This window comes from Pseudorasbora parva, chromosome 11 (genome assembly GCF_024679245.1).
Source record: "Pseudorasbora parva isolate DD20220531a chromosome 11, ASM2467924v1, whole genome shotgun sequence".
NCBI classification, from domain to species: Eukaryota; Metazoa; Chordata; class Actinopteri; order Cypriniformes; family Gobionidae; genus Pseudorasbora; species Pseudorasbora parva.
The window spans coordinates 44,628,570-44,650,956 of NC_090182.1; the positions used below are offsets into that span (position 1 = coordinate 44,628,570).

Below are 22,387 nucleotides of genomic sequence, written 5' to 3' on the forward strand. Positions count from 1 at the left end.
TAAGATGTATGTTTATTATGTTCCTGTTATGTGGAAATGTTAGCTTGTGTCAGTCAGTGGTTCTCGCACCTCTCCTGGAGGACCACCAGCCTTGCACATTTTGTATGTCTCCCTATATCTGACACACATACATTTCATAAATGTATGTGTGTCAGATATGTGTGTTCATAAATTTATGTGTTAAAAATCACATAAATTTCAGGTCTTGCTGTCTTTACTAATGAGCTTATTGAGTAATAATAATGATAATAACTGTAATTTATATAGTGCCTTTCACAAAACGCAAGGACGCTTAACAAACAGCAAGGGAAGGGAAAGGGGGAAGAGAGAGAAACCAGAGCAGCTATGGTCCATAGGCCTCAGTGAATAGGTATGTTTTAAGATGGATTTTGAAGGTTGCTAGAGATGAAGAATAGAATCAGGTGTGTTAGATGAGGGAGACACACAAAATGTGCAGGGCTGGTGGTCCTCCAGGACAGGTTTGAGAACCACTGACTTGTGTTAATTGATTTATTGGTTTAAGTTTATTATTGTTGATCAAGAATGTTATTATTCTAGTTTTTATGTATTAAAAAAGGGCATGCAGTTTATTTCACGGGACTATTCATGCAAGCAGCCAGTAAAGACACATAAGCAGCTTGGGTTAAATGCATTTATTCATTTGTTTGTTTACAAATAGTAGCCTATTATTATTAGATTCAATTAACATAGTAGTAGGCCTATACATTGTATATAATATATAAATAAACAAATTATATGTCCATGGCCTGGTTTCACAGACAGGGCTTAGATGTAGGATTAAACCTAAATTAGGACATTCACAAAAGTACCTTTTACAAACGAGTCTTAGAAAACAAAAAAACAAGGTAGCCTACTAGTGTGCATCTTTAGACAAAACAATGAGACAAATCTTAAAATATGTCAGTGCAAGTTACTTTTAGTTAAAACAGCTCAAATATGCATTTTGGTCTGTGAAACCGGGCACTAAAGTAAAAGTTGATAGCCAGCTGTAATAAAAGGTTCCCGGCAGGCCTACACTGTACACAATTCTGAATAAAACATCTGTATGTGTTTATATTTATTTATTTGCTGTTTCTATATTTACGTTAAATGTTTTTCATATCTCATTGAACTTTATTGTCTTTATTGTATTATTGCTCAAACACGCACCTGTCTTTGTAAATAGAATGGGTGACGTCGTTGCGTCATTTCTACGTCGTGCGTGCGCGCCGCGGAACATGGCGACGTCCCTGGGCTCAAACACCTACAACAGACAGAACTGGGAAGATTCGGTATGTTTTAATGAATGTAACTTATATTCATCAAGTAACACACCTCAGACTACAACAAAAATGTGTCCGTTTTTTCGTTTACTGTAAGAAAGAAAAATTGTCATCTGACAGTTATTGAATACGCGCGAGTAATACGCTCGCGCGTGGTGTTCAAATTAGACTATAGAATAAATTGTCAACGAAGTTTACTTAGATATTGATAGATAAATAAATAAATAAATACATTTGAAATAAATGTCAAAAAAAGTTCTACAAATGTCTTCACATAAATGTCAAATATTGGTAATGATATATTAGCATAAAATGTTTGTTTAATTATTTTTATTGTGCAGCCACGAAATATCTCAGTTTAGAAGAGAAAAATGACAAAAACTACAAAAGCAAACAAACATACACTTTGACAAAAGGCTTATTAACTGTCAAAATGTATAAAAAATATGAGGTCACTCAATGTGATGCAACAAACTGCTCATTTAATTATTACTAACTTAAAAATAACTTTTATTTTATATGTTGGTGTATTTTGTCTTTAGGACGTAGATGTATGAAGAAGGTTTTATATTCTCATCTATCTCTGATGTTCATGGATCCAGCTCAATTGTCTTCATGACAGCTTTTTTTTCTCACAAAACACATATCAAATAATCAATAATCCATCCAAATAATACTCTTTATGGCATCAGAATCAATGCTGTAAACATTAGTGAGAGGTGTGATTTGTCTCAGACTGTGATGAGTTGAATTGTCTGTCTGATCGTGAGGAATGGAGGATCATCTGTGCTGCTGTGATTGCTGAAACTATCTTTAGCTCCTCTAATGAGGTGAATGACATGCTAGAACTTGTTGAGGGAGCAGTTTAGAGAGAATTTATACAGCATCTGTGAAGATACAGCAGAGATAGACCCTGGTATGATCGCAGATGCAAAGCACTTATTGCTGGAAATAGCTTGACGTGACAATTAAAGGCACAATATGTAAGATTTTTTGGATTAAAATATCCCAAAACCACTAGAACAGTGTTTTATATTTTGTTGACCTGTATGCTTACATTTTCCCAAATGTTTCCAAGAATGTTAAAATCCAGAGTAATAAGCAATTTTTAACCGGGGCACGGACCGTGCTTCGCCTATCACATTGCATTACCCTCAATTTCCGTGGTTTTATTTAATAAAAAACCATGGAAACAACAAAGCCGCTTTAATGGCCCTGGGAATACTATATAAGATTGATCTGAGGTGTTTCTCGAAGAAACCGAACGTTTCATGTCTTAAGACATCAATGTGTCACCACAAGCCACATGGTTTCATATGGATTCGTATGTCTGTGTGTTTTTTACTCTCATAGAAATACACCACATTGACATGCATTATACGAGCAACGGCTCGAGTTAAAAATCTTCATTTGTGTTCTACTGAAAAAACAAACACACCTATTTGTTTTTTAAACTGCACTATTATGCTAAGGCTCCTAGTGTTGTTTCAGAGTCTCCTACAACAGGTTCTCATGCATTCAAGTCAAAAATCGCGAATCGCATAATATCCACTACAGCATCAGCTCTTTTCTCTCAGTGTCTGAAATGCTTCAGTCGTTCTCTCTCTGAGAGCTGCTTCTGCTCTGATTGGTCAGATGTCTCATTCTGATGTGATTGGTCAGAAACCAAAAATATCAAGTAACAAAGTACAACTTTAACTTACTTAAAGGAACTGTATGTAAGAAATGTATTTCAATTAATCATAAAATGGCTCTGATATGTCACTAGACATTAAGAAATCATGTTAATTTCAAATACTTATCTCAATGACAACTGTAGTCCGGCCAGGATATTGTCATTTAAAAGTTGGTGTTGCTGCCCTCAACTGATGTTGATGATGACATGTTGTGTTTTGGCCTGAAGCTCCGCCCTCCACCTATCAACCAATCACAAAGTCGGAAGTGTTTCCGCATCCGGGTTGCCAGATCTGCTCTAGTTACCACAGCTGCAGCTACAAACGTTCATACAAATATTATGTTATATTATAATATTCACATACAAAATAATGTCAAAATGCTTGTCTTGTCGAGTATCATCGTAAACATAGTCAGTAATGTCTTTTAAATGAACGTAAGCATGAAATATGCCACTCACCACCAGCGTTTTTGGCATTTTCAAAATGGCCCACAGAATATGTTGTGTGAATATCTGAACAAGCAAAATATAAAGAAAGAACAGAACCTCTGTTTAATTATATATTCATGCTTTATTTTTTTTATTCGACACTTGAATGTGGGTATGTTTCATGAAAAAAAGCTGAGAAAATCGTGTTTTTGTCAAAGATATCGATTCATAATCATGAAGATGATCAAAACACAGATGGCCTAACTGTTAGATCGAGTCACCCCAAAGCTTCACAGTCCGAGAGCTCGTCCCGGGGCGACATGTCATTCAAAAACACAGCCGTTTCTATTTAGATGCTGTTTATTGCTGATGATCACGTTGTTTTTCAAATGCATCTGCTAATGAGAGCTCGTTTCTGTTTCTTGATCAGGAGATTTTGTACTCGATCAGGAGATGCGTAATAGCGCCCCCTTCCATATAACAGAAACCGGAAAAATATCATCAATGGAAGTGTTTTCTCCTTTGGTTTTCTCATAAAAGACATGATAACAAAAGATATTAAAACATCACTCGGTGCTCTCGACTGAATAACTTTAATAAGAGTTAATCTATATTTATAGAGTGAAGACTCTGCAGTGATATTTTACATTCGATTACTAAATCTAGTTTAGACGGTGACCCATGAATAACCTGTAAAGAACTGTTTTTCATTTGTTTGTTCTGTTGTATTTATTTGTGCTGTTTCTTGTAATTCTATTATTCGTTCTTATTTTATTACTGGCTGTCTTTAACAATATTTACAAATGTATGTAAGTCAGGCTTTTTTGAGTCAACCGTATTTATTAAGGTTACATAGATCAAAAACAACTAAACAAAACAACAAAAACATAAAAAATCATGATTCATATTTTTCCCAGAATCGTGCAGGCCTAGTGTCTATACTTTACTGGAGTTTTTACTTTTAACTTCTACTCCTTACATTTAAAAAAATTGCCTTGTTACTCCTATTTCATTTTTAGCTTGTTTAAAAAACAAAAAAACAAAAAAAAAAAACTTTCCAGGTAAATCGCATTGTCCGGATAGAGTGAATTTGATTGTGGTTGGATGAGAAGCATAAACATTTACCATTACGACACCCTATTGGTTTGTATGCGATCACGTATGAGAAATATGAGGAAACAAAATATGAGAAAACATTTTTAAATATCAAAAACGCTAAAGGCACAATAAAGGCAAACTACCGCTTAGTGCTGGGTGGTATATTCATACCGAATACCGGTATTTATTTTTGTTATGATTTGAATTTTTAATACACAGCAATGCCTCTTAACCTGTGGCCCTATTAAACAGCGTTCAGAACGTACCGCAGCGCGACACTATTTGAGAGGGGTCCCGTTTCACTGGTTTACTGTAGTTAGATACCATTACAGCCAAACGGCAACCTCCCCAAGTTTCTCTTGAAGCCAATTGAGGCTGCAGTGTATTCAGAACAACGCTGCTAGGATCCTCATGAGGGTGCGCAAATACGACCATATCACCCCCATTCTAAAATCACTCCACTGGCTTCCTGTGTCGTTCAGGATCGAGTACAAGATTTCTCTCCTTACCCACCAGTGCATTTCAGTGCTCCCTCCTATCTTAAGGAACTCCCCACCACACAAACAGCCACTCGTAACCTCCGCTCTGTTTCGCTGTATCGCCTCAAAACTCCCACAGCCAATCTCCGTACTCTGGGGGATCGGGCCTTCTGCTCTGCAGCCCCCAGTCTGTGGAATGCTCTCCCTGACCACCTGCGGACTCCACAGACTATAGATACTTTTAAGCGTGGTCTTAAAACCCACCTTTTTAGCAGAGCTTTTAATTGACTTGCTACTTGTTTAATTTATTTTATTTTATTTTTCAGTTTTATTTATTTATTGTTGTTGATTGTTTTGTTTTTTTAATTCTGTAGCACTTTGAGATTTTGTTTAATATAAAGTGCATTATAAATAAAATGTATTATTATTATTATTAATTGTGTATTAGACTGCAATTCCTCAACTGGCCGCTAGGGACAGGCTCCAAAAGGGAGCAGAATCTCATTGAGCTCCATGTTAAAGGGATACTTCACCGCTTTTTCATATTAAACTGTTATTCCTTTTGTCCAAAAAAAAAAAACTGTGTACTGTGCTAATTAACTGAGACTTCTTACAGCTCTTACAGGTTGTTGGACTTGTTTGTTTCGTTGCTTCTATTGCGCTCCCCTTTTTTGTAAGCCGCTTTGGATAAAAGCGTCTGCTAAATGATTAAATGTAAATGTAAAAAATGTGAGGGAGGATGTTTCAGCCGGGACTTTTTACTGCGCAGATTCGAAGTACTCTCAGAAGTGCTATTCCGCCATACATTATAGTTCTCCTTTTGCACAATCGCACAATTTGGCATGTTTCATTGCGTTATCAAAAGCACAACTATGCAATAATATGCTTACAAAATTTTGGACCATTTTTTGGGTTGAAGACTTTCCTTTTGACCACGGCTACTGTATATCATTAGCAGCAACAATATAAATGTTCCTTTGGATTATATCTAGCTATTTTGTATTTATTATTTTGTCTAACATCGGTGGTGCCACAGTGTCTCTTGAGCACACTGAAAATATATAAAATTAAATTTTTTACAGGTTGCCTTTTCCGATGGTCTCTCTTGCAGTTACTAGCACTGACGACTTCTAGTTTCTTTTAATATAGTCTTATTTTATTGTAATATAATATTTGTCAAGGGTCTGTACATTTGGTGTCCTGATTATCAGTTTTTTTCCCTCCAGGACTTCCCTATTCTCTGTCAAACATGTCTTGGGGAAAATCCATACATTCGCATGGTAAGAGATCTCAGTTTTTTGAAAACCAGCAATATTTTTTGTCATTATTGGGTGAAATGAAACGTAACTATTTGAATTTGAATCTTTAATTTTTTTTCTGTAATATACCATTACTTATACTGTTTTTGTTTTTGCAGACTAAGGAAAAGTATGGCAAAGAATGCAAGGTGAGCTCAGCATATAATGTTGGGTTAAAGGTATATACCAAAGACAAGCGGCTAAAGTAGCTTTTTTCAGATCTGTGCTCGTCCCTTCACCGTCTTCCGCTGGTGTCCCGGTGTACGGATGCGCTTTAAGAAGACTGAGGTGTGTCAGACCTGCAGTAAGATGAAGAACGTCTGTCAGACGTGTTTGCTGGACCTGGAGTACGGTAAGAGTTACACACTAGGACCAGAATCCATCAGACCCGTTTTAAAGGTGCCCTAGAATGATTTCAAACAATATGTTAAATTGTTCTCTGATATCTACATAAAAGGTAAGTGGCTTATTTTACGGCACAAATTGTCCAGATACAGTTTTACAGGTTCATTTACAACCCTAGAAATGGATGTAATGCTCTATTTTTGCCTTATTTGGAAGAGTCATGAATATTAATGTTGAGCTCTGCTCTGATTGGCTTATTTAAGCAGCTCACAGCAGTTCAGCTGTTCAGCGAAGCGGCTCGTGAGTCCTGACAGAACACAGACCGACTAAATGACACTTTAACTCTTTCCTCGCCAAACACGGAAATTTCCGTTATTTGTGAGACAACGCTTCCAGGCCAATAAACGGAATTTTTCCAATGTTTCCGTGTTTTCACTGTCGGACGCTAGGGGGCGCTATTGCACATCTTCTGGATGAGAGTACTGAATCTCCTGATCAAATCACATGCGAGTAATGGGTCCTGCACACTGCGATTTTTCAAAATCCTTTGCGAATGTCCCCTTGTCAGACTGTACGAACATGATCCCCGATGTAAGCCATGTCACACTGTAAGTTGGCATTAATGTCAGACTGCACGATAGTTAAGGCGCACTAAAAATGGACGCACGCTAGAAAACTCACCCGGAGTTTTATATAATCAATGAATGACGCGTTCGGTGACGGTGAGCTGCATTACACACGGGACTGAAATGCTGGCTACAAAGAAATCTCTAGCTCTCGTTTTGGTCATAGTTTGTCTTGAAAAACCGAGATATTTGACGGTCGTCGTGGAAGTCACACTGCAGGATTGTGTGCTAAATCTTCTGACACTGCCAGAATTTCGTCTGAGTTAAAATTTGATCGATGCAGTCATTGATCGGCTGCCGGTGAACATGTTAAACTAACAACCAAAGACGTCAGATTTTAGCCTAGGATCTGAGGAATCTTTTAGGATTTGCTAAATTTGTCTCAGACGGCCAAATCGTGGCCAAAATCGCACAGTGTGCACCCAGCTTAAGACGCAGTGAAACGAGCAATCACATGTAATCATATGCATATGAAAAATAACGTGATCATCGTCAATAAACAGCATATGAATCAAAACTGCCTAATGTTACTGAATGAAATGTGGACCCAGGACGAGCTACATGTGCAAACGTTAGGGGTGTTGATGGACTCGATCTCCTCCATCTGTGTTTGATCATCTCTGAATCTGATCTGGAAACAGTCTTTTACAAATACGTGATTTTCTCAGCTTTTTGTTCAAAATGTAGCTTTTTTTTATGAAACCTAGCCATATCAAGTTTTGATAAAAAAGGAATGCATGAAGCTAGAATAAAACATTTTTTTTGTTAAAAAGAAGAGGGTCAGCTCTTTATTTAGTTATATTGCATGCTCAGATATTCATTAAACAAAATATTCTATGGGCTATTACATTTTTGTGAAAATTGTCAAAAACCCTGGCAACTTTTTTTTTTTAAACGCTGGCAGGGAAAGAGTTAACCAGAACATCTCAAATGGAGATTGCTGAAATACAGCTTACTTGTTTATTGGTGTTTTCAGATCGTCCGTGCGCGAGAGAGAGCTCGCGTGCATATGGTTGCCAGATTGGACATGTTTAGGTAAAACATCGGTTGGTAAACGTGTTCTTTTCACAGAAAAGCTCTGATTGGGGATTTAAATCACTGAAATCTGGCAACCGCACGAACGCTCTTCTTTCAGACAAAACCAATGATGATTCGTCTTTTTTGTCAGCGATATTGCATGTTTATATAACGTTAGTCACAATGTAGGTTACGCAGTGAGTGATGCACTCTGAAATACAAGCATGCAAAAACATCATAGGCCTACTTCAGTTCTCAAAAAATAAATATATATACTTTTACAAAATGAATAGCCTTGTCAAATGACTGTTGTTTTAACTTATATGGTGGAAAAGGTGACGTTTGCTAGAAGGATCGAGTGAACGATCTGTAAGCAACGTATCTACGTTTGTATTAGTAATACAAAATAATATGACCCTTTGTCATTAGACACACTATTTAGTTTTGTATGGTACTTGGTGTTTCCTATTGTTACTGTAAGCATCTTGCGTTATCTAGACAATGCTGTCTCTCTCAGAAACTTTCAATTTAATCAGAAATTGTTTAAACAGTCAATAAGTGGATAAATCGCTACTTACTGCTTGCAGGAATACAGTCGCCCCTGTCTTCAGTTTAAGACGCTGAGCGAAGCTTGCTTGAAATGGGCCGAACAAACGAACGATCTTGAAGTAAATTGTTGCGGTATCCGATTATAAACATCAACCATGACTGTTGACATTTTTTATCTGTGGGAAGGTAGAAAAGTCCTCAGGTCTCCTGCACAGCCTGAACATGACATGTGTCCATGAGAGCTGCCGTTTTTGCTATTCTCGAGTGTCACTTGTTTACTTGCAGTCCATATGATTCGCTCCATCACTTCCGCCTGACAATGAACATGTTTGGACAGATGCAAATGTTGGGGATGTGCATATTAATGATCCCCAACGATTGCGTCATTGGTGGCGTTATGTTGAGAATCACTTATTTTTCTGTTGTGTTTTTCATTCACAAGATTTACAAAAGAAGGAGGCAATGGTGTTTGAGACTCACAGTATGTGATGTCCATGTACTGAACTCTAATTATTTCACTATAGCAAGGTTAATTACATTTTTCATTCTAGGGCACCATTAACAAATGTTAAACCATTATAAATTATGTTATGTAAGAGTACGCATTACAATATGTGTGCAGTAACAGTTGGTTTTAAATCAGGGTTTTCCAAACTGTGGTTTGTGAAAGAAACGGCAAGGGTTTCATGAATTTATTAAAAGCTAATAATTAATAATAAATACAATATAATTAATAATAATTCAATCATAAAAAAGAAACATTAAATGCTTTTAAAATAAAAACAATAAAAATAAAATGTTTATTGATATATTTAGGTTTTATTAAAATTCTATTAATATTTTGAATTAGCTTTTATTTATATATTTTTAGATTTTATGACACTATGTAATTTATGTAATTTTGATATGTGCTTTTGTCATTTTATTAGTTTATTATTTTTAAATATTTGTTTTATTTATTTTAATTTGAGTTTTAGTTTAGTTTTGTTATTTTTTATGTATTTCCAGTTAAAATGTTTGAGTGCTTAAACTTATTTCAGTTTATTGCCAAAGCGGCATTTCAAATTTGGGATCACACTCTCAGCGCTCGGCTCAGGCATTCATGTAAAGGAGCGGCCGGCGGAGCAAAGTGAGTGTTTCAACTTCTCTAATTAATTCCTATGAAAGTTAAGCTTCCAAAGGCATGAACTGAAAACGCTCCAGACTGAACACGTGCTGAGAACGACTGCCGCGGACGCGTTTACCTCAGCTCTCGTGATGAATGTAATCTGACTCCTGCTGCGTTTGTGCATTCACACTCGCTTGGCTCACTCACATTATATTGAACAACATTATTTTATTTAAATGTCTGTTCTGTAACTGAAATGATTTTTTGAAAATGAACGCTGTGGGAAAGTGATCCAGCAGTGGTGGCTTTGGGAGTGGCCTCGTAGGGCTGCAAAGCATTCTGGGAATTGTTGTCTTTCATCCCCATGAGACAAAAATACATTTTCTGTCTTTTCTCAGTCAAGAAAGCACCAAATTCAAAATAATTTCACATTTCTACTACATTAAAGACCCAGTTTAAATACAGATTCATCTTCCTTAAGCTTTTCAACTATTTATATTTCATTTCATTTCACTTAACAGGAATGTTTTTAAATTTTAAATTTAAATTTTAGTTTTTAGTTACAGAATAACCATATATACATATACATAAATACACTGATCAGGCATAACATTATGACCTTCCTGATATTGTGCTGGTTCCAGTTTGGGGCATGGACTCCACTAGATCCCTGAAGGTGTGCTGTTGTATCTGGCACCAAGATGTTAGCAGCAGATCCTTTAAGTCCTGTAAGTTAGAGGGGGGGCCCTTCATGAGCTCCAGTAGCTCGTCTGTTTGATCGAACCACACAGGCCATCTTTCGCTTCCCACGTGCATCAATGAGCCTTGGCCGCCCATGACCCTGTGGCCGGTTCTCCACTGTTTCTTCCTTGGAGCACTTTTGACAGATACTGACCACTGCAGACCGGGAACAGCCCACAAGAGCTGCAGTTTTGGAGATGCTCTGACCCAGTCGTCTAGCCGTCACAATCTGGCCATTGTCAAACTCGCTCAACTCCTTACACTTGCCCATTACTCCTGCTTCTAACATATCAATTTGCGGACAAAATGTTAACTTGCTGCCTAATCAATCCCACCTACTGACAGGTGCCATGAAGAAGAGGTAATCAATCAGTGTTATTTACTTCATCTATCAGTGGTCATTTTGCTATGCCTGATCAGTGTGTTTATGTTTGTTTGTTTATTTGTTTACCTGCACATGTGAATATATTAAATTATTCATATTAATTTTATATTAACATTACCTTAAAATATCAGTGGCACTTCAAGTAATAGTGATTCAGCTGACACAAAAGTTTGGCAATAATGACCATAAATAATGTTTTTGTCTCCTGTTTTGTTTTTACAGGTCTTCCAATCCAGGTCAGGGACACAAGCATGTCTATTAAAGACGACATTCCGAGGTCTGACGTGAACAAGGAATATTACACTCAGAACATAGAGAGAGAGGTGCTGTCTTCAACCTATATCTAAGACATCCAACGGCAAGGAAAATAATGTAAAATTGTTTTGTTTTCCTGTCTGTGTCAGATCCAGAACTCTGACGGCACCAGGCCAGTGGGAATGCTTGGTAAAGCACAGAACCCCAGTGACATGCTGCTGAAGCTGGCGCGGACCACGCCGTATTACAAACGCAACAGACCCCATATCTGCTCCTTCTGGGTGAAGGGAGAGTGTAAAAGAGGAGAGGAGTGTCCGTACAGGTCAGACTCGTGAACTGGGTTAAAACATTTACTTTAATGGTTTAAAATACTTTAAAAGGTAACAACTACTAATGTTACCTTTTACATTTTTTGTGTGCCAAAAACGACAATAGGGGTGTCCCCGACTAAGGATTTACACATTCAAATCAGAATTGTCAAATCTTTCTATAGTCGACTGATAGTCGAATCATCTATGTGTGTGAGAATGGGTTGGGAGGGGCACGACACAGTCAGCCGGAGGGTAAAACTATTTTTTTCCCTTTACACACTGAACACAGCAACAACTTTTAATAAAGCGAGATACCTTTAATAATGATTTGAGGGAAATATACATTTAATATAAACCCTTGAAATAGCGCTCTGTGGCGCGGCAGGATTCAATATAACTTCCTGAGTCTCCGGAAAATACATTTTGTTTGGGGGGTAAAATGTGTGTTATTTAGGCAAGGTTAGTGCTAAACTTCGCACTCATGGGTCTATATATTACATAATAGTCGCTTCAACCCGCGGACATGGAAAACAACCCGTAGGAAAAAAAAACGGACTTGGCAACACAGTGCAGTTGAGCTCTGTTGACATTTGACAATGCGTCGCTCCGTTGCTCTGATTGGTCTAATCAATCGAGGTCTTTCCTGGTTCGGTTGAAACACGCCCCATAATCACAGCCCAATGGAGCATCAGACTCATATTCTGACTAGAATTGAGTATGACCACGTCAGGCTACGGCTCCGCATATTGATGCATTGAATCTTCGACTATTCGGGATCACCCCTAAATGATAATGACCCATTTTTCTCTGACCCTTACAATTAAAGGATTAGTTCACTAGAAATGGACAAATTTGAAAAGAAATACATTTTGAGGAAAGCATTCCAGGATTTTTCTCCACATAATGGACTTCAATGGCAACCAACAGTTGAAGGTCCAAATCAATGCAGTTTCAAAGGAAGGGCTTCAGAGGCTCTGCACGATCCCTGATGATCTAGGGTGTCATTTTCAAAACAAAACAAAATAAATGTATATACTTTTTAACCAAAACTGCTCATCTTGCGCTGCTCTGTGACACACCACGGATTGCGTAATCACGTTGGAAAGGTCACTCTAGTCGTTGTGCCCCCATGTTTACAAAGCGCTTGTGCGAAGACTACCCCCGGGACCAGCTTAGTAGAGAACAAGTAACCAATATGTAGGCTAACATACCTGTATATTTCGCTTTCTTTTTTATATTTCCTCTTTTTTCTTTTTACGATACTGAGCCCCTGATGGCTTTGACCTTTTCATGAAACTAAAGCACACCACAGATGACGACGTTCCCTACCGCCCTCTGCATGATCTCATTTCATTACAGCAGCGCCACTATCACCATGGCGACTTCACTCCAATAATCGCAACTAATCATAATGCCTCGAAATAGCCAAAGTACGAATTATTAATAATAAAATATATATGAAATAACTAAAAAATCTTGTTGGGGCGGGGGCTCACTGGCGTCCCCCAGCTGTTGGCGCCCTAGGCGACCGCCTAGTTAGCCTATGCCTAGAAACGGCACTGCCCTCTCATGTTGCTTTCGTGCGTCACGCAATCATTTGAACGTCCGTGTTTACTACAGTATGTGCGTCGTGTTAAATATATTCATCACATAAAGCCATTGTGTCTCTTCAGAAGACTTGAAGACTAAAATTTTTGGATTAGACACTCGATTAGTTATTTTTACATGCCTTTATGACATTCTTTGCATCTTTTAAGTTTGAGAGGAATGAACTTTAAAAATGGAGGGACATAAATCTCTTAATAAATCTCTAAAAAATATCTTCATTTGTATTTGGAAGACGTAAAAAAACCGACATGATGGTAAGTACATGATGACAGAGTTTACATTTGTGGTAGCCTACATTTGTTAATTTGTGTTGGGTGAATTATACATTATAAATAGGCCTACTACAGCAAATTGAGCCTTGGATAAAACAACTCTATTTTGCGAATCATATTGTTTCCATCAACGATACGTATCGTCATATTTTTATATTGCGATATATCATTTATCGATATATCGTTACACCCTTAAAGCCCCACTTGGCTACTTTTGCTCTCGGGGTCCCCCTACAGTTTGGAAAAAATAATGTCCTCAACTACTGTCGTAAGAGCTGTCATCCTACAACAGGGGATGCCATCGCGCATGCATTTGTTGACATGACAACCCTGATAGCCCTGAACAAGTGATGCGCGGGTCGTCCCATAACCCGCGGACCCCGTATGTCTATGTAATGGTCGCGGGTGCGCGGCGGGTTGTAAAAATATATACAGTGGTGCGGTGCGGGCCAAATAACTTCATAAAAGCGTCCCGCGGTTCGGTGCAGCACTAACAGTTCCCCTGAACACTGCAAGAGGAGTTCAGAGTTCTTCTGGCGTCGCGTGGGAAATGTCTTCATCCCAGGTAACGTTACAGTCAGTGACATATGTTTCAGCATGTCATATGAATATAATTTCATGGGTTTTATTTTTTTCAAACGCCAAATAATCACGATGCTCACGTTTACAAGCCAGCGTCATTATAGTAGTCTATTGGTTAGCGTTTTACAGAATCTATATGATACTTCAGTTCAATGTTTGAGTGGTAGCTCACCGTAACAAGCAGGACAGCATCGGTCGGGCGCGCCTCCTTCAGCTCACGCCGACGAGCAAACGCTGGTCACATGTTGATCCTCGTCCTGCCTTTAATCACATCACTTTTTCATTTCCTCTTATTGCTTTCCTCTAACAAAACCTTTTCTTTCTTATTTGTCTGTGCTGCTTCGGACATGACTATATTATCCGACGAGCAAAGTTGGGCTCGCACGTCCGAATGTAAGGAAGTGTGTGTGTTGGTGGAAGTGACGTATATGCCGTAAAGCAGTCGAATTTTGTAGTTTTTTTTTTTCTCGGGTTACTACCCGAAACCCGAAGTTTAAAAGTACGATTAAAAACGATACAGACCCCATCAGGCTATGGCAGACGTGTCATTCAACCTATTGTAAGTCGATTTATCATCACAAGAGTCTTAAAAAATATATTATGAAGGTTGAAAAGTTACCTAGTGCTGCTTTAATGACCAGGTTAAATTAGGATATATGCCATTTTACAAAGTCTCCTAGAACAGATTTTCTTGCTTAAATGTTCAAAAATCTCATTATTTTGACATTGTTGCAGCTCATCTGTCAGTAACGCTCTGTTTAGTTCCTGTCTCTATGAAGCCCCTACTTCTGAAAAGCACACTGCTCTGATTGGTTGGCTGGAGCAGTGTGTTGTGATTGGTCAAGTGTTTGGGAAATGTCCCGTCCCTTAACATAACCGGCAGTTTCCCTTTATTCTGCATATTAATTATTAAAATGAGGAGTATTGTGACGTTTTTGTTTCCGGAAGAAAAAGACTTCAGAAACACTGACACTGATATAGAGAAGAACTCCTGCTGGAGGGATGCTTTCATGATCACACCACAACAGTACACACTAAAGAGAGATGAACATGGAGAAAAACATGACAGGTCCTCTTTAAGTTACTAAAATAATTTTGTTCTCGTCAGACATGAGAAGCCCACAGACCCTGACGATCCTCTGGCCGATCAGAACATTAAAGATCGTTATTATGGCATCAACGACCCGGTGGCAGATAAACTCCTCAAGAGAGCGTCCACCATGCCTCGACTGGACCCTCCTGAGGACAAGTCCATTTCTACGCTGTACATAGGAGGGCTGGGTGAAAACGTCACCGACTCCGATCTCAGGTGAGAGGAGCTTGTGTAAGAATATGATTGACATGTAAAAGTGTGTTTTCAGTATTTCGGAGTGAAGTTACATACATTGTATACATTGTATGCAATGGCATTTTGTCATATTTTTTGTGCGCGCTGCATTGTGGGACAGTTTTCCATGCAGTGTGCTCTGGCTGTATCGTGCACATTTTTTGCAAATGTTGAATGTAATTCCATGCATGCAAACAGTTATGCAGTACGGCACAAATACATACGTAAAATACAAGTTATGCATTTGGAAGTTGACTTTAACCAAAAGCAACTTCTATTGCATTCAAGTTAGATCAGTTCATGCATTCCCTGGGAATCGATTGCTAGTTCCTGTTTGAGCTACTTTTGTAGTGTTTTCTGTGCTGCGTAATTTTTTTGTATGCATGAAATTACATACAACATTTGCCAAAATGTGAGGGAAACAACCAGAGCAAACTGCATGGAAAGCTGTAACGACTTGCGTGATGAACAGATGCATTAACAATTCATTACATTTTCTTCTTGATTCATTTAATGGAAAATAAAAAAAAGATACATTTCTTCACAAATTGAATTAAAAATACAAAAAAAAAATCAACAACATTGCAGAGAAAAAAGATGCAGGCATGTGATTTTTATTTGGGATTGTAGAGGAAATGAACTATAGTAATTTTGTCCAGCAGGCCCTTGGAAAAGAATGGCGGTTGTATATAACTGTGGAAAAACCATGAGGTGACTATCAAGAAAGATAAATAGAGTGATGCCTATTGGATGAGAAAGAAAAACAAGTGGCAGTCGGCCACCATTACGAAGAAGGCTAGATAAGTTTATGAATAGAGCAACTGTGGCAAAGAGTGTGGGGTGTAATGCACCTGCAATGAAATCATGAGTTAGCTCTGTATAAAAGTGTGAGCTAAGAAAGAGATGCTCAGATGTTCAGCTGGGGTCTCACTTTGTTGTTCATGCAATAAAGTTTACCTTCCTGAGACCTGGGGTCTCATTTATAAAGCGTGCGTACGCACAAAACAGGGCTGGAACGTACGTACGCCAGTTCTCACGCAAAGGTTATGATCTATAAAAAACAAACCTGACGGGAGAATGTGCGCACCTTTAAGCAAACTTTGAGCTGTGCGTACGCAAATTCTGGAGACAAAGGGAATTGGCGACACAGATGGTGAATTCGTGAACTGAAGGTAGATTGTAGAAAATAAATGTGAGAAGAACGATTATAAGAATAAATTAATTACATTTAATTTTCACTCCATTTCATACGTTATATCCACATTGTCATGAAGATTAAATCCAACAGTGTTATTTGTGCTGATTGTTTTAGGCTATATGCATCTAGTAAAATCCAAACGTAATTCAAAATGTATTAATATAATGTATCGCTGCCTTACAGTCACATCGTCCACAACGGGAGCGCAGGAGGAGATGGTGCGACTACATGTGATACAGAATAGCATGAAATATGCTTTCATTAGAGAACTGCACAACACAGTGTAAAAACGAAATATTGTCCTTAATGTAGGCTGCCTACATAGATCATAAAATGTCAAAGTTTGCAAATATAGTCGAAGTACAATCGCTACTCATCATCAGTCCTAGCTATTAACTATTACGCCGTTCATTACAAACCGTCATAAAGAAGCATGTGTTCACTATAACATTTTCGTCTTCAATTTTCCCCCACAAATTAATTTTGTGATTTTTGTCAAGGTGTTAATGATTAGTCTATTTGTTAGAAACGTATAAATCCCCCGGTGACCCGGGTGTGTAATGCTTCATGATGGCACTGCTGGCACTGCTGGAGGATTACACCAATGGCAGAATAAGGAGAGAAGGAGTTTTCATTCAGGGACATTATCAGCAAAACTGCATGAATTTTATTTGATTTGAAGTGTTTAAAATGAACGGAATTAACTAAATGTTTTTATTTAGCCTAAAATAACACTATTTATTTATGTTTTTATGGATATTTTGATCGATTTATTCTAAAACATAAAAAGGATATTGAATGATATTCAGCAATGTAATGTGTAAGGCACAAATGGCATTTATAGTCCGTATCTAATATTTTTCAATGTCTTTTACCGTTGACAGTGTTAAACATGGTGTCACGTGGATGGGAATATGCATGCAAATGATATGCAGATGAGGTCATGCATAGTAAAACTAGGTGTTGTCAGCTCCACATATGGTGATTTCGGGGAGGAGACAGGGTGGAGAAGCACATGCGCACAACCTGCTGCTGGCTGTGATTTATAAAGGGGTTTTTGCGCAGCTTTTGGCATATGCATGGTTTTATAAATCAGAATTTTTTTGTGTGTAGGCAAAATCTAGCTTTTGTACGTACGTACGTACACTTTTAGGATGAAATCCACGCAAAGTTTTATAAATGAGACCCCTGTAACTTTGACTTTTCTTTGACATACTGAAGACAATCGGCACTTAGATTTTGCCACGACAGGATTTCCGTATTTTAGCCAGGGTTTAGCTATTTTTATTATTGTGGTTATTGTTCACGTACCCATTTTTTTCCCCAGTGATGTCTTCATTGTGATGTTTTTGACCAATTTACTGCAACATTGTCAACATGAACTCGCACCCCACAAAAGTAAAACCTTCTTTACTGCATCGACGTCCATGAGCATCCCAAGCAAACGCACACCTTGGTCAGCGTGGAATAGATGAGATTAAAGAGTTTTCATGCTTGTTTTATTACGTGTTTGATCGTAATATTTCCTTATATAATCTCATAATGAGGGTGCATGTGAACGTGGTCAATGGAATGATTATTTTTGAATACCTGCGTACTATTTCACGTACTATTGTTTAAAAAAATAGTTGGCAGAATGCAATATCCAGTGCACTTGTATTCCTTTCCAAGCTTATTTTTTCTGTTTAAGATTTGTATTTCACTTTAAATTTTCACTTTTTATTTCATCTTCTCTCACAGGAATAATTTCTACCAGTTTGGTGAGATCCGTACGATCACATTGGTTGAGAAGCAGCAGTGCGCATTTATTCAGTTTGCCACGCGGCAGGGGGCGGAGCTCGCTGCGGAGAAAACCTTCAATAAGCTTATCGTTAACGGCCGCAGGCTGGCGGTGAAGTGGGGCCGCTCTCAAGCTGCTAAAGGGCAAGATGTCAAGGACGGGTTCAGTGAGATGGGCACCAGACTAGAACCAGTACCCGGTCTGCCCGCAAGTATGTAGTGTGTGTGTGTGTGTGTGTGTGTGTGTGTGTGTGTTTTACTGGCACATTGGTTGTTAATGTTAATGATCCAAAGGGCTTAAAACATGAAAAAATGAAATGTCTTAATCATAAATTGCAATACATTTTGTTTTTCACATTTTCTCATGTGAATCATACATTTATATATAATTATAGCTTCTTGTGTATATGCGTATTGTATATTTTTTATTTTAATGATGTCTGGGTCATATTGCACCCCAAAAACATATAGAAATAAATAAACAAGCAATGTGATAATTTCATTTTATATGAAATATGAATCACACATTTATATATAATTATAGATATAATTCTAGCTTCTTGTGCATATGCATATTACATTTTGTATTTATTTAAATGATATCTGGGTCATATTGCACCCCCAAAAAATGTATGAAATATTTTATTTTATTAATGCAATATGACCCAGACATTATTGTGCCTTTGTATATTTTATTTATTTTAATGAAAAAAAAAAGGTCTGGGTCATATTGCACCCCAAAAATACATGTAAATAAAATTAAAATACATTTTATTTTATTTTTGAGGATGTAGTATAACCCAAACTCTTTTCACATGAGTCACCCACTTATGAGGATAAACAATATTTCCCTTGAAAAAATAATTTATTGTGACTATTATGATTACATTTTTTAAACATTGATGTCTTTTGTCATATTGCTCTTACTTTGCATCGTGACTAACACCACCCCTCAGCCATGGTAAATGACTCTAATGCACACAGCTTACTGCGCTATTAGATTGATCTGTGTGTGATTTTATGATGTGTTTATCGCAGCTCTACCTCTACCGCCTGCTCTGGAGGAGGAAGCGCCTGCCAACTATTTTAACCTGGATCCAAGCAGCTCTTCTGCACTCATGCACATCAGTCTGCCACCTCCACCCGGACTCCCAAACCCACCACCGCCGGGTACACACTTCATCTCCACTCACCCCTGCATATTTTAGCTGCAGGTTTTCATATAATACAACCAGTGATAAGCCTGGCTCTGCCCTTCTACGTTCCGCTCCATTTTCATAGTTTGATTTGTAGTTCAGTAATGGCAGCGGAGAAAGATGCGAAAGAAACAATTAATTCCGTTGTGGCACCGCTGCCGATCCAGAAGTTAAAGCCGGAGCAATAACAATCTTTGCTGGGGTTTCCCCAAAAGGGTGAATTCGGGAAAAATGTGATTTTCCAGCTCGCTCGGTTAGTGATGAAGGAGTTGCTGTATTCAGATGGTAACTGTTTCACGTGGGGTCTGAAGTTATTGCCATCATTTAAGTTACAGGGACTGGTCAGTTATTTTATTGCCGTCCGTCTCTCACCACCCATGTAAAAATCCTCGGCCGAGTTACCGACTGCTTTTGACAAACGCAAGGTGTGGTGATGTAATAGCTGTCCGAATCCACATCTCTGAGTTTTTAAGAATATATCACTTCAAAATTCACTGTTAAGAATAATTTTTGACCCCTGCAGAGCACCGTACGGTTGTGCTTTGCTGTTATTTGGATGCATTTCTAGACTTCAATTTCTTTAAAATGCCGGCAAGTATTTATAAGAGCAATATATTTCATCACCGCTCAAACTAATTAAACTAAAAGCACTTAAACATTTGAATTGGTCCGTTATTTATAGCAGCATTTATTATAATACCAAGCATATGACATTTTATTTATAGCATTAAATCATGTTACGGACCACGTGAGCGCCGCGTTCCCGATCACAAAACTCTCTCCTCCACCGTGGCGTGAATAAATCACAGTCCCAATGCACCAGTTTTAGGTTTTATCCTATGGTTTTATCACTGAGGCGGCTGCACATGTGCACGTTTATGTTGTCGGATTTGTGTGAAACAGGCGAAGGGCGCATGACATACGTCACGACCAAACGTTAGGGATTGGTTATGGTAGATCCAGAGTGGCTCAGGGCAGATCCAATAGTTTTAAGCTTCAACAGAGTTCCCGCAGTCGCGGAATTAAACCCTCGTCAACGGAGAGTGGCCAGACTCTATGCACAAATCAAATGTACGAGAGTCTGGTAAGACCAGGCTAACCAGTGATTGGATCTGCCCAAATTTGCTCTGCAGTGGTTTTAAAGGTGTGGTTCTGGGTTTTGTTTCTAGGCTTGGTTGTGTTTATGGGTCGCTGTATAACTTGTCTTAATGCTTCTTTTCTTTAACGCCGTATTTTTCTTCTATTCCCCCTTTAATCTACACCGCTGTCTCCACTGTCCTTTGAACGGCTCGTCTGCTTCCTGCTTCTATGAAGCCCATCTCCCCGAAAAACGCAATGGTCTTCGATTGGTTAGATGGCCAAATGTAGTTTCCTGTATTTTTATTGGCTGAAGTGCCAAGCACAGGTTAAGGCAACGCCCCTTCCCATTACGGGCAGAAGTCACATCTGCGGAGACTAGCGAGGGTTTATGATGTCACCAACACAGGAAGAAGCTCGTTGTAGTCCAAACCGGCCGCTTTTGTAGGCAATAAACTGCCGTAACTTTAAAAGACAATATCTCCGTTTGCATTGAACTTTCAGCGCTGTAACTTTGCAGATACTGTTTATGCTCAAGCAGCGACATTACACACTAACTAAAGTTAACAAAGTCAAATCGCATGCAACCACCCCTTTAAGTCTGGTTATGGTTTCAGGTTTTGGGCCTCCCATTTTCCAACCCATGGGTCCTCCTCCACCTCCTCCGATGGGTTTGAGACCTCCAGGACACATCCATTACCCTTCCCAGGATCCTCAGCGCATGGGTGCGCATGCTTCTGTTCGCCACCGTGACTAATCGACTCCTCACATGTAGTAAAGATTCTCCTGCTGCGGGCTATTGAACTGTGAAGGTGATGCCATCAGAGGGTGGAGTCTGATCTGTCATCAGACAGAGAAGTGCCAGTAATGGTATGGTAGTGTGATTGGGTGCTGTTGTTGTAAATGCAGTGGCAGTTGTATGCCACAATTATGCCTCAGTCACATGGTATTTACAAACCAAGCTTACCTACTAAACAGGCCTGTGTTATTTAAGTTTACCCAGACACAAAACCTGCACTCTTGTTGCCATAAGCTGCCGTGTTCATGAGACATCATTGTGCAGAATCTCTGGGCTTTTGTTTAGAAGTTACGGCTCACACTGACTTGAGTTTACACTGAAAACCACGCAGCATTTACGATTAATGCGAGTTGCTTACATTTAGTCATTTTCATGAAAATGTAACCCATTTCCCTCCAAAGTGTTGTACAAATTTTTTTTTTCCCACATCACTGTAATCAGTTCTCGCATTACAGTAGGTAACTGAGATATTGGGTGGATAAGTAATGCTATTAATTAGTGCTTCCCATGCATCTTTATGGTCATAAAGTAGGCTTCAGTTTCTTTTTGCGAAATATAATTGCTTATTTCTTTTTGATTTGAGGGTGATTGTGAGATACACACACTCTTGCGTCTAGAGATTTAACACATATAAAAAAATGTGCTAGGATGCAATTATATTCAAAATGTTTTTTAACATGTTTGTGTATTCACTGTCTTGCGTCTTGTTGCGTTTTGTTTGTTTTTCTGATATTAATCAGGAAAAGTTTCTTATTTTGCTCTGATTTCTTTCTTTATTCTTTTTTTTAATGAACTGTGAGTTCAGTGCTTTTCGTTTGTTGTAACATTAAAAAATGAATTCAAAAACAAGGACTTTATTGAAAGACCCTCCGGTTACCTTTTTCTTTTGTGAACATTAAACTAGCTGTCATTAAATGTACCGTCTGCTCTGTTTTTAAGGAACACAGTGG

General features: G+C 38.4%; 1 protein-coding gene across 1 annotated transcript; it reads left to right on the forward strand.

The window, feature by feature from the left end:
• Positions 1 to 1,225: 1,225 nt before the first annotated feature.
• LOC137093269 (pre-mRNA-splicing factor RBM22-like) lies at positions 1,226 to 22,286 on the forward strand. Its single transcript, XM_067458082.1, has 10 exons — positions 1,226 to 1,292; positions 6,191 to 6,244; positions 6,382 to 6,411; positions 6,482 to 6,614; positions 11,256 to 11,356; positions 11,438 to 11,610; positions 15,170 to 15,370; positions 18,327 to 18,577; positions 19,404 to 19,535; positions 21,256 to 22,286. Exons 1-10 carry the CDS (start codon positions 1,239 to 1,241, stop codon positions 21,393 to 21,395), a joined length of 1,269 nt encoding a protein of 422 aa, XP_067314183.1. The 5' UTR covers positions 1,226 to 1,238; the 3' UTR covers positions 21,396 to 22,286.
• Positions 22,287 to 22,387: the final 101 nt, after the last annotated feature.